Below are 12893 nucleotides of genomic sequence, written 5' to 3'. Positions count from 1 at the left end.
AATGTTTTCTGAAGAGCGATCCAAACATGAATTGCTCTTCAGAGAGCACTGGGACTGGTGTGGCGATTAGGGACAGTGTGGCTGGTCCAGTGGTGATTTGGGACACTATGATTGGCTGTACAGACATTTAGTGACATTGTATTGCTGTAGTTATGATCAGAGACAATGGCTGGTGGCACTGACATACAATTATATCACAGCAGCCAGCCACTGTACATGATCACCGTCACAGCAGTACAATATCACCATAGTGATACTGCATTTGCTCAGATGACAGTCCAAGTTTGTTTACATCCTTTAACCAGGATGGTGCAGTGTCATATTGGTGACACTGTACTGTTGTGGCTATTGATCAGCTGATGAGACACTGACTGCTACAATGGCATACAGTGTTATTATTGCAACAGTAAGTGTCTGATTACCAGACAGAACAGTACAATCTCACCATAATGACACTATACTGCTAAGGGTGGGGGTTGTTTTGTTTTTTTTCAGATCTCTATAATTGCTTACTACAGTTCCATCTCCCAGGAGACTGAAGTGTCAGCTTCATCTACTAGGAGTGACTTAAGCAAATAGCAGAGAGAGGAGCGACAGGAGAAGAACTAGACTTGGTGCTTTTAATTCAGACTAGTACACACTATATGGGGTGTACTTTGTTCATTTTCCATGTCTGAGGTGTACAACCACTTTAAATCATGCTATTTTCTATATAGAATGCAAAAATAAAAAGGCATCCTCTGCTGTAATCTTATGCATTCTCCCTTTCAATTATCAAATACAAGTGGTATTTATAAGATCAAATATAAAATAATAAACCAGGAACATCCTGTGCTGACATACCTGTAATAAAGTGCCTGAGAATAAAATGTGTAATATAAAAGGAATGATGAGCCAGATAAGAAAAACAACAGCCAAATGCACTGAATTTTGGAACACTTATCCTGGAAAATTAAACAGAGAAAAAAAAATTAAAATTGTAGAGGCAGAGTTAAAATAAACTGATAAAGGCAATCATCAGAAAATCCTGTGTTAGTTTACAAACTCAGTTTAGGATCTTTATTTGAACAGTAATGCCCAATGGCTTATGTAATAATTTAAAGCTGAAGTTTAGTTCTTTTTTTGTTTTTTGATTTTTTGGCTATGCAGCACCAGAGACCTAACTTACCTGTAATTATTATTCTACAAAATTTGTATAGCGGCAACAGTTTGCGTAGTAATGAAATTTGTTCCATGTCTGGCTGGCTGCTGCATAGTATAGAAATCTTCTCCCCACTGCGTTAATCCTCCAGTGTTGCTAGGGTTAACATCAGTCGCTGTGAGTGTGAAAGAGTTGCTCCCCTCACCCACATCCTCCATTCATAGAACTCAGTCCCATCATTCATCTGTCTATCCTCTATTGAGAAAACAGTTTGCATTCTGGAAAAAAATAGCGGGAGCCCAATGAACAGAGGAGGTGGGCAGAAGAGGCAGTCGAGCACTCAACTCTTTCACATTTGCAGCGACTGATGTCAATCTCCGCAGCACTGAGGATCAGCACTGTGGGAAGATTTCTACATTATGCAGCATGTCAGACATGGGACAGATTTCATTACAGTTAAGTAATGGCCCTGGTTCTGTATGGTAAAAAAACAAAACAAAACTAGAATTAGACTATTTCTAGTCATCTTGCAGGACAGCCCATGAGACAGAGTTCCTCCCAGGGGACAGGAAACATGTTGACCACAAAAGTTAAAAAGGTGGTCATCCAAGTCCTCACCTCAGAATACACAGGAAAAGAACACAGGACAAAATACATAATACAATAGGAAGATAATCCAGCTGTCCCGGAAAGAGTTACTGGCAAGTCTAATTTAGTTTTTTCCAGTTGTCTTCGAGGACAGTTCATGATACTATAAGAAGGAACTTCCAAGCCTGGGGGGGTCCAAACAGTAAGGCTTCACGAAGGTGGACAATCTGGACCAACCTGCGACTCTACAAATCTGTTCAAAGGCTCAAAAAGTATCTACTTGTGGATGCTGAATTGGACTCTGAGATACCAGGTCATCCCTCAGTAGAAGGAACACTGGTGGAGCATTGGTTAGGGAATGAAGAAGAGAAAACAGTGTCCTTTTTGGGTCAAAAGGATAAGATACGTGTGCTCCTTGAGAAACATCTCAAGTAATGACAGAATAAGCCTGAACAAGGGAAAGGCACAGCAAAGACTGAAAGTCCAGGGACTGGGTACAGCATCTATCGCTAGACCCGCATCCATTGGATTTGGAGGGGACAAAAAAAAAAACAAACAAAAAAAAAAAACAAACAAAACACCTTTTTCCTGTTTGGCCCCGAACATTTACCAAAAAGGAGAAAACTTACAGACTGAGGGACCATTTGTCTTGGAACATCTGATGATGAAGACAGAAGAAATCCGCTAGCGTGTTCTGCGTTCCTTTTAGGTGTTTTACTTAAATAGAATGTCTTGTGTTACCCCCTGTAGAGTCGGACAAGTACCCCCTTGCTTGTTGATATAAGCAAGCATGACAATGCTGTCTGGAAAAATATGGAGAGGATTACTTCTCATCCTCTTGAAAAACTTTCAGAGCTCAATGTACCTCTATCGGTTCTCTCCAATTCTAAGAGCCACTGGCCTTGCTTTTGGACCACTGACCTTGATTGATTTGTTTTTCAAATGACCCCACCAGCCCCAGGAGCTCATATCCGTCATCAATGCACACCCTCTGATTAATTTAACTGATTAATTTGATACATTAAGACATAAGGCCCCGGCCTTATTAGGATCCTTGGGAAACTTGGTCACCAATAAAACTTGAGGGTGGTTAGAGTACAACTATCCCGTTTTGATCAGGTAGGGAATAAATCCATTCGAGGCAATTCGTTTCCATTGTGGGAACTAATTGCCTCGGAGTGACTCTCTTCTCCCCACTGGGTAAAGAGAGTCATTGAGGCTTGGTGGGTTAAACAAGCCTTTACGGCTTGTCCAAGTTTTCTTAGGGCTGGATTATTTTTCTTCCTGGCTTTGAAACTTCTAGTCACATATTAGCTGGCTTTTTCTTTTTCTCAGGAAAGGATTTCTATCAGCGGGTACGTTCAAGCACCACCTGAAGCTCAGGACCATAAAACTGATTTTCCAAGAATGGAAAGTCACACAAGCATAATTTGGAAGCCAAATCCCCAGATGAAGTCTTCAGCCAGAGGGCCGCCTGACTGAACTGATTAAGGTGGAAGATCTGGCTACCATTTTGACGGATTCCACCAAAGCGTCTGAGAAAAAGCCTACAGCTTAAGATAGCGTAGGAAAGAAGTCCATTAGCTGCTCTCTAGGAGTACCAGCTACTAAGCAATTACAAGTGTGTAAGCCAGAATTCTAGGTTCCTTGCCACACAAGTAAAGGCTAAGTAAGCCTGCTACGGCAGGCTTGAGATTAGAGATAGGGGAATTCAAGGCTCTACACATCACCTCTCTTATCCATTGGATCTTTAATGACCCCCCATATCCTCAAAAGCTAAATATGCTTTCTGAAAAACCTTGGAAAGGGGTGCATCCAAGTTAGGACATTTGTTTTTAGGACGTGCAAAATCCCAAATGGAAACCTTCATTTTAAACTAATAGAGAAATAGGGTTTCTTCTCTGGTTCTGACCACCCCAGCTGGACAGTGTCCAAATATGTTTTATGCCCAGGAAAAACTTTGCACCTCTTTTTGTGCAGGCCCCGATACATTAGTACATACCTAGAAAGTTGTACTATTTGTTCTTTGATGTCCAAAGTTCCATAAATAGTTTTGAGGAGCTCATCAACATCCTCAAGGGACAACTTGTATCTAGATCAGAAGGCTCATCTTCATCCCTGAAAACAGCATCAGTGCCTGATTCTGCCAGAGAGGATGATAAGGCCCTGGATGCATCTTCAGCCACCTCACCATGCAAAACATCCCCAAATGCTTTTGAAATTACATCTGAAGAGGACCTAGGAACTTCTGGAGGCTGACAAGGAGAAACTGACTGGGTCTTCAAGTCTGTCAGAAGGGTTCTAAAGGTGTGAAAAGTAGAAACCAACTCTTCCTTGACTGATGATAGTATCTAATTACAGGCAACAGCTGACATATCCTTAACTAGGCTGTAAATACAAGACCAGCATAACGGCTTACTCCAAGAAGCTCCTAACAAATTCCTAGGCTGCACAGATTGCACATTTCTTCTTGGGAGCAAGAACTGGATCTTTATTTTGGGCATTAGCCTGAAACACATAAAAGTAAACACTAGCAACTTAGCCCAGGAGCTCCCTGGCCACCAAGTGCTAAATGCCAAAAATAAAAAGGTAGACCATCAACCTGAGCCCAACACCAATGAGCACCAGGTGACCGAAAGCTAAGTGATAGTAAAACACAGAATTTCCTAGCAGGTAGAAACCCCAAGCATTCCTGTGAGGAGCTGGAGTCAGAGAAGCCCATGTCTGCAGAAAGCAGAGAGGGAAGTGCAGAGGGATCCAAAATATCCTATGCACAACACATCCCAGTCTCTGCTGGAAATCTATTGTCACAGACCACCTGCTGCTCTAATATCCACCTGCCTGCGCCACTCTTGAAGCATGGAACTGCCGCCTCCGGCACCCTGCAAAGACATCACCCAGCCCGCAGGTACTGGCCTTCCCCAGACACTAAAAGCACAGGATCCACTGCCACCACCTACCCGTATAGAGGAGGTTTAGTGGATGAACACAGGAAAAGAGGTACAGACATTGACAGCACAGAGACCAGGGTTTCCACCACTGGTGAGGTAAGGACCTGTAGAATGACCTTGTAACTCTTGTTGGTAACGTGTGTCATGTCCTGGTTGGAGGAGCTCTACATCTCATGGCCTGTCCTGGAAGACGGGGGAAATAAATAAATAAAACAACTAAACTTTAACTTATTTAATCTACTAAACTTTAAGTTGAACTGAAATCCTAGAACACAAAAAACAAAGTCATGATTAACATTACCAAATACTGGCTCTTGGTCGTGGATGGATTAGTTGGGAGATTCTTAGGAGGTAGAAAATAGGGAACCACAGTCAGGAACATGAAGAATTCCTAACAGCAATGTCAAAATTATAAGCCAAAAGCTAAGAATTAGGCCTCATGCACACAGGGCATATGCTTTTCTCCTCTGAACATCAGAAGTTCTGGCAGGAAAAGCTGCTTAAAAAAACATGCCTAAAGCTGCATATTGCATACGCATTTAGGCGCATCAAACATTAATGGATTCCTTTGGCCAGAATATTAATCTAGTCTGGCCACTGAAATGCATGACACCCAAATGTTCCAAAACAAATCTAGAGTTCATGAATGTGTTGGCACATTCAGGGTTTTTTCTGCTCGTCAGTACTTCTCCTGAACATATTTTTGATAAGGTTTTTAAGCCTGTAAAGAGGTGGGGTTTTTTTTTTAAGCTTGTAAAAATTCCTCCTGTAATGCACTTTTAAACGTGTGTATGGACATATAGGCTAACAGAGAAATGTTTTAAGCCCAGTGTGCATGAGGCCTTAAAGTGGGAAAATAAAATGACAAAACCAAGAATTAAGTCAAGACAACAGCACAGACACATGGGAAAAAAGGGAAATATCTGATGCCCAGTCACAAATCCAGAAAAATGTTCACAGCTTAAAAATGAAGTACCAAGGGCAGATATCAACAGGCTAAATAGCACAACAGAGAACGGATGTTAGGAGGTGCTGAACTATTGGCATGACTGAGGCTGTTTTACCTTGAAATCACCTAAATAGTTAAGAAGAATGTTAGTCCATTTGTAAACAAGACAAAGTACATTTGCAGCCACAAGGATTAAATAAAAATCACTGGATAAAAAAGGGAGACAAGAGATTGGTTTCCTATGTTGCTTCTTATGTCTGCAACTGAACATTTTTGGATATTGTTAGTAGACCAGTTTCAGCCAGTTAACACTAGGCTCAAAGCATACAGAAACAAACTGTTCAAGTGAAATAGGTATGGAATTCCATTTTTTAGTAAACCATCACATATTTTTTCAACAAAATACTAAACACAAAAATCACTGCATTGCTGCGAATATGGGCCATATATTATACCGATTAATACGATTCATACAACTGTTCAATTTATTTCTGTGAACTACTGTATTTTTCGCTCCATAAGACACGCCTAGGTTTTATAGCAGAAAAACAAGAAAAAAAATATTCTGAACCAATGGACTGCGGACACAGTACGGGAGATGACCAGAGACTGCGGACACAGTACGGGAGATGACCAGAGACTGCGGACACAGTACGGGAGATGACCAGAGACTGCGGACACAGTACGGGAGATGACCAGAGACTGCGGACACAGTACGGGAGATGGCCAGAGACTGCGGACACAGTACGGGAGATGGCCAGAGACTGCGGACACAGTACGGGAGATGGCCAGAGACTGCGGACACAGTACGGGAGATGGCCAGAGACTGCGGACACAGTACGGGAGATGGCCAGAGACTGCGGACACAGTACGGGAGATGGCCAGAGACTGCGGACACAGTACGGGAGATGGCCAGAGACTGCGGACACAGTACGGGAGATGGCCAGAGACTGCGGACACAGTACGGGAGATGGCCAGAGACTGCGGACACAGTACGGGAGATGGCCAGAGACTGCGGACACAGTACTGGAGACGACCAGAGACTGTGGACACAGTACAGGAGACGACCAGAGACTGCGGACACAGTACAGGATATGACTATAGACTGCAGACACCGTACAGGAGATGGACCAGAGACTGAGGTCATACTATAGGAGATGACCAGAGACAGCAGACATAGTACAGGAGATGACCAGTGACTGCGGACAGTACAGATGACCAGAGACTGCGGACAATACAGATGACCAGAGACTGCAGACAGTACAGGGGATGACCAGAGACTGCAGAAAGTACAGGGGATGACCAGAGACTGCAGACAGTACAGGGGATGACCAGACACTGCGGACCTTTAGGGAGGAAGGGGGAGCGGGTACCTGAATTTGACAGGTACCCGCTTCCACTTCTGCGGAGTTCTCCTTCCTATACTGTGGGCACCCGACTTTGACAGCCGGGTGCCCACTGCGCATGCACGAGAAGCGCTGCGCTTTGTGAATGGCCCGGCATCTTTTGGGACCTGTAATGTGTCCCAGAAGACACCGGACCATTCACAAAGCGCAGCGCTTCTCGCGCATGCGCAGTGGGCACCCGGCTGTCACAGATGCCGGGGCGGGAAGAAGCTGGCACGGGAAGACTACAGCGCTGGACCAAGGAACAAGTGAATTCCTGGCGCAGAGAACAGCTGAGCGGCCGGCCCGGTATTCCGACATGGTGGCAGCAAAAATACCGGACAGGCCACTTTATATTCGCTCCATAAGACGCACTGACAATTTTCCCCCTTTTTTGGGGGGACAAAAGTGCATCTTATGGAGCGAAAAATACGATATATACAGAGGGTAAAATAAGTATTGAATACATCACCATTTTTCTCACCATATATTTCTAAAGGTGCTATTGACATGAAATTTTTACCATATGTTCACCAACCTATGCAATTCATACATACAAAGAAACCAAAACAAAGAAGTTCAGAAATTAAGTTATGTCTCATAAAATGGAATGACACAGGGAAAAAGTATTGAACGCATGAAGAAAGGGAGGTGCAAAAAGGCACAGAAAGCCAAGACACCAGCTGAAATCTATCAGTAAATAGAAAGCAATCCAGCTCCTTGTCAGTGCAAATTAATATCAGCTGATTCAGTCTCAATTGATGGCCTTTAAAAAGGTGTCATTACCAAGGTGCCACACAAGAAATATCACGATGGGTAAAAGCAAAGAGCTCTCTCAAGACCTCCGCAACCTCACTGTTGCTAAACTTACTAATGACATTGGTTACAGAAGGATTTCTAAACTTCTGAATGTTCCAGTGAGCACTGTTGCGGCCATAATTTGAAAGTGGAAAGAACATCATTTCACCATAAACCAGCCATGACCAAGTGCTCCTCGCCAGAGGAGTGAAAAGAATTATCAGAAGAGTTGTCCAAGAGCCAAAGGACCACTTGTGGAAATCTTCAGAAAAGACCTGGAATTAGCAGGTACAATTGTTTCAAAGAAAACAATAATTAATGCACTCAACCACCATGGCTTGTATGCACTCTCACCACGCAAGACTCCACTGCTGAAGAAAAAGCATATTTAAGCTTGTTAAAAGTTTGCTGCACAACATTTGGGCAGCACAGTGGCGAAATGGTTAGCACTTCCGCCTGGCAGTACTAGGGTCGTTGGGTTGAATCCCAGCCACGGCACCTCCTGCCTGGAGTTTGCATGTTCTCCCTGTGCCTGTGTGGGTTTCCTCCGGGTACTCCGGTTTCCTCCCACACTCCAAAGACATGCTGGTAGGTTAATTGGATCCTGTCGGAATTGGCCCTTGTATATGAATGTGAGTTAGGGACCTTAGATTGTATGCCCCTTGAGGGTTAGGGACTGATGTGAATGTACAATATATATGTAAAGCGCTGCGTAAATTGACGGCGTCATATAAGTACTTGAAATAAATAATATAGTCTGCTCAGATGAGACCAAAATTGGACTCTTTGGATGCCATAATACACACCATGTTTGGAGGTCAAATGGCATTGCACATCACCCAAAAAACACCATACCAACAATGAAGTTTGAAGGTGGAAACATCATGGTGTGGGGCAACATACAGTACTGGAAAACTTCATATCATTGAAGGAAGGATGAATGGAAAAATGTACCAAGACATTCTTGATAAAAATTTGCTGCTATCAGAATGATGAAGATGAAACAAGGGTGGACATTTCAGCAAGACAATGATCCCAAGCACAAAACCAAGGAAACTGTTAATTGGTTTCAAAGAAAGAAAATAAAGCTGCTAGAATGGCCCAACCAATCAGCTGACTTGAATCCAATAGAAAATCTATGGAAAGAACTAAAAATCAGAGTTCATAGAAGAGGTCCACGGAACCTTCAAGATTTGAAGACTGTGTGTGGATGAATGGACCAAAATCACACCTGAGCATTGCATGCGATTAGTCTCTCCATACAGGAGGTGTCTTGAAACAAAGGATTTTGTACAAAGTAATAAATAAATTTCAGTTACCGTGTTCAATACTTTTTCTCTGTGTCATTCCATTTTATTACACATAAATTTCTTAACTTATTTTTATTGGTTTCTTTGTAATGTATGGATTGCATGGGTTGTTACTAACATGCGGTGAAAATTTATTGTCGATAGCACCTTTAGAAATATATTTACCGAGAAAAATAGTGACGTGTTTAATACCTATTTTACCCACTGTATAACCATAGTCAATGTTTGATCAAAATATGTAAACTACCAATAAGTGATACAGTTTCTAAGTTTGCTCTTACATATGTATTTATTGTAACTTGCTTTATCTACATTTGCAGTTTAGAAGTTATTAGAGATCACTAAAGAGTCCCTAAAGCAGAACCAAATGGCAGAAATACTGACCTTCAGCTGTCCTGATCGGCCAGCGCAGGATGATGTCACCCTCAAAAGTCATTCATCCCAGCATACTGGCACGATGCTGAAAATGTAAACGAAGCTGTGTATGGGCAGCTCCGTGTACATTCTGCAAAGGATTGTGAACAGGCAGATACGTTTATTTTTGCCTTTTGTTCCACTTTATCGCTGTAATGTCTACTTTACTTTAACCTCCCTTTAAAATAGTTAGGTATAGGTATTCTACAAACCAAGGAAGGCAAAAGATTTCTTAAACAAGCACTATACAAATGTTGCGGCAGCAGCATCTGCTGTGACACTACAGAAAAGTGGAAATGGGACAATTTTGCATCTCCATTTACTTGAGAAAAGTATGAAATATTCTCAACAGTTTAAATGTACCAAACAATATTGCACAACACGTTATTGCTAAACAGGAGCAGGGAGTCAGATGAGACAGATTTACTACAAAACGAATAAAATCCTCCCTCTTCTGCTCTCGTTGTGACAATATAAAACCTGCACCTGACCATTTCATAAGTGTGCGTTTGAGTTCAGTGAAAAATCCATCTACATTGGATAGTCTGTTTAAAAAAAAAAAAAAAAAAAAAAAGGAAAAAAGGAATATAATTTGCTAAATAAGAAGCAGTCTAATTTACATAATAAATATCCCTGTCCTCCTATGGATCAGATGTATGAAGTGTTATTCAACATTTTATATATATATATATATATATATATATATATATATATATATATATATATATATATATATATATATATATGAAAATTCACCAGTACTTATTGCCCTAAAAAGGAGTTCCAAAGCTAACATTTTTCTCTACCTTAATGCATTCCCTGCGTTTAGGTAACACACAGTTTACTACTTGCTATGCCTCTCCCCCCCCAAACACTTACCTGAGCCCTCTGTCGATCCAGCACTGTGCACAGCTGAATCTTGTTTCTCCAGTGGGAGCCATTGACTCCAGCTGCTGTCAGTCAAATCCTGTGAGAAGGGAATGGGGGCAGGACTGAGCTGCACACAGCTTGCTATGGGGACACATGCAGACAAAGAGGAGTGCAGCTCCAGCAGGGGACCTCAGAGGAGGAGATAAGAGGCTTCTCTGTGGTGCAATATCAAATATATATATATACACACACATACACCTCAAAATTTTTATTTGCCTGCTCGCATTTGGCAAGTGGAAATAATGTGGGGGTGAGTGTGTCTTAGGCACCGCATTAGAGTGGGGAGGGGGTGTACGGGCCACTGGCAGCACCAAAAAGAATACAGGAGGTTAAAACAGCAGCAACCCCTGTTGCCAGTTCTTCCCTTTCTGTAACTGCAGTGGTGGAGGTGGAGTATAATCATCTGTCAGCCCACCTTACTATTCGGGCTTCTCCCTGGCCACCAGCAGTTTCCTCCGCCCCCCTCAGCTGCTATAGGCAATAGGAGGAAAGCTGCAGAGCTGATATTGGCTGTATTTACAATTTTTAAAGCGCAGGGCCTGAAGGAGGCACAAGACTCCTGGAGTCTTCACCTCCATGGTACATCGTTGCACCCCCACCACCACCAGGAAAGGAAGAGGGCACCTGAATCCGAAAAACTGTGCACTGTAAGTCAATGTTCTGTGTTACACCGCTGACCTTTGCGCTATGTGTCACAGACATCAAAGGAAGCTCTGCTTAGTTTTCTCTTAATGCCACACTTTCACTTACCCTAGGTTCACACCTAAGTGTTTTCTGCAGCGTTTTGCAAAAACGCAGTGCAGTCCATTTAACATTATTTCCTATGGGACATGTTCACACCTGTGCATTTTCACCTAGTGTGTTTTTTGGAAAGGGACAGGGACTTTTGTGAACATAAAAAGTTGCATTTCTAGTTCTATAGACTTCAATGGAAAAGCTGCAGAAACGCATGTATTTTGTTTTTGCAGTGTCTTGCGTTTTAAATCTGCCCAGCAACAAGAAAAATAAAAAAAAAGAAAGAAAAAATGCAAAACGCAACATAAATACGTAAAAAAAGTGCAAAAACGCAAAACGCAATGCAGAAACAGCTCAAACACAACCTGCATAGGTGTGAACCTAGCCTTACAGAAAGTCTCTTACGTGTGGTTGTAAAGATGAACAAAAAATGCTCTAAGTGTATAAAAGGTTTGAGCAGTTACACATAATATTTTGTTTCCCTATTGATGTAAAGCACTTATTTTCCTTTTAGGTTTACATTGCTTTATGTTAATATTGTGAAAATTGTTGTTGTTAATATTTATTTTTGTAACTTTATTCTGCATAAAACATTTAACAGTGTAATTTCATTAGTTTATTAGGGCATGTTTAGGGTGGAATTAGGGGCGGAGCAGGGTTTGGGTGGGGCAACTGGTGGTGAGTAACTCTTAAGGCCTAGCTAGTAATTCAGGTGCTTTGCCCAGCATAAATAGTACACACCAGATTTGTCAGAAAACCTTTACTTTCCTTTTGGAATCAATATTTTCTATGGGACACGATACTACAAAATACTCCCACAAATGAGGGCCATTGATTGCAAACGAGATTTGTTAATTTGCACACACAAAAAAGTATTTTTCCTAACACATTCATTCAAGACCATGTTCCAAAAATGAATACACCCCAATGAAAGTCTTAGGAGCAAAGTAAAATTTTAGACAACAAAATCCTAATTAACAAGAATTCAACTACAGGTGAGTCTAATTATTCATTAAACAGGTGTCCAGCAGACAGTTGATTATAAAAGGGCGTTACTAAAAAAAGAAACCCCCTTTCCATTTCCTAATTAAGAAGAATTCAACTACAGGTGAGTCTAATTAGACAGTTGATTATAACAGGATGTTACTTAGTACAGAAAACCCCTATCCATTTCACTTTGTCAGCAATGGCACCACATGGAAGAGAAATGTCCTGAGAAAGAAAATTTCTTTACACAAGAAAGGTGAAGGCTACAAAAAGATCAGCAAACCTTTACTTACCAGTCGGAATACTGTAGAAAAAGTGATACAAAACTTTAACAAAGATGGAACTGCAACCATCTCACAGAGACGTGCAGGCTGTCCACGAAAGTTAACAACGCAACAAGAGAGTCTTCTGAAGAGAAAGGTTGAAGAAAATCACCATGCAAGTTCACTGCAATTAGATAAAGAAGTAGAAAGCCAAAATGGGGTGCGGCGTACACTGCAGAGTAAAGGTATTCATGGGTTTCAAACCCACGAAGGAAGCCTCTCCTAAAGCTCATGCACAAAAGAATTTGCCAGTGTCCATGTTGAAAAGATTACTGGGACTCTGTAGTGATGAGACCAAGATGAATGTTTTTGGAATCGATGGCTTAAACTGTATGGTGTCGCAAAGGTCAGGAGTACAAAGAAAAATGCATGGTGCCTACAG

General features: G+C 41.8%; 1 protein-coding gene across 2 annotated transcripts in view; it reads right to left on the bottom strand.

The window, feature by feature from the left end:
• RNFT1 (ring finger protein, transmembrane 1) overlaps positions 1-12893 on the bottom strand; it is a 57223-nt gene that overhangs the window by 32365 nt on the left and 11965 nt on the right. For both annotated transcript variants that reach the window (XM_089676648.1, XM_089676649.1), the window contains exon 4: positions 844-944. In XM_089676648.1, coding sequence (XP_089532774.1) covers positions 844-944 — 101 coding nt within the window. The remainder of the gene's footprint in view (positions 1-843; positions 945-12893) is intronic.

This window comes from Staurois parvus, unplaced genomic scaffold, assembly GCF_062004578.1.
Source record: "Staurois parvus isolate SC_StPar_1 unplaced genomic scaffold, SC_StPar_1.0 ptg000172l, whole genome shotgun sequence".
In the NCBI taxonomy this organism is placed as follows: domain Eukaryota; kingdom Metazoa; phylum Chordata; class Amphibia; order Anura; family Ranidae; genus Staurois; species Staurois parvus.
This window is presented reverse-complemented; position numbering and strand designations above follow the sequence as displayed.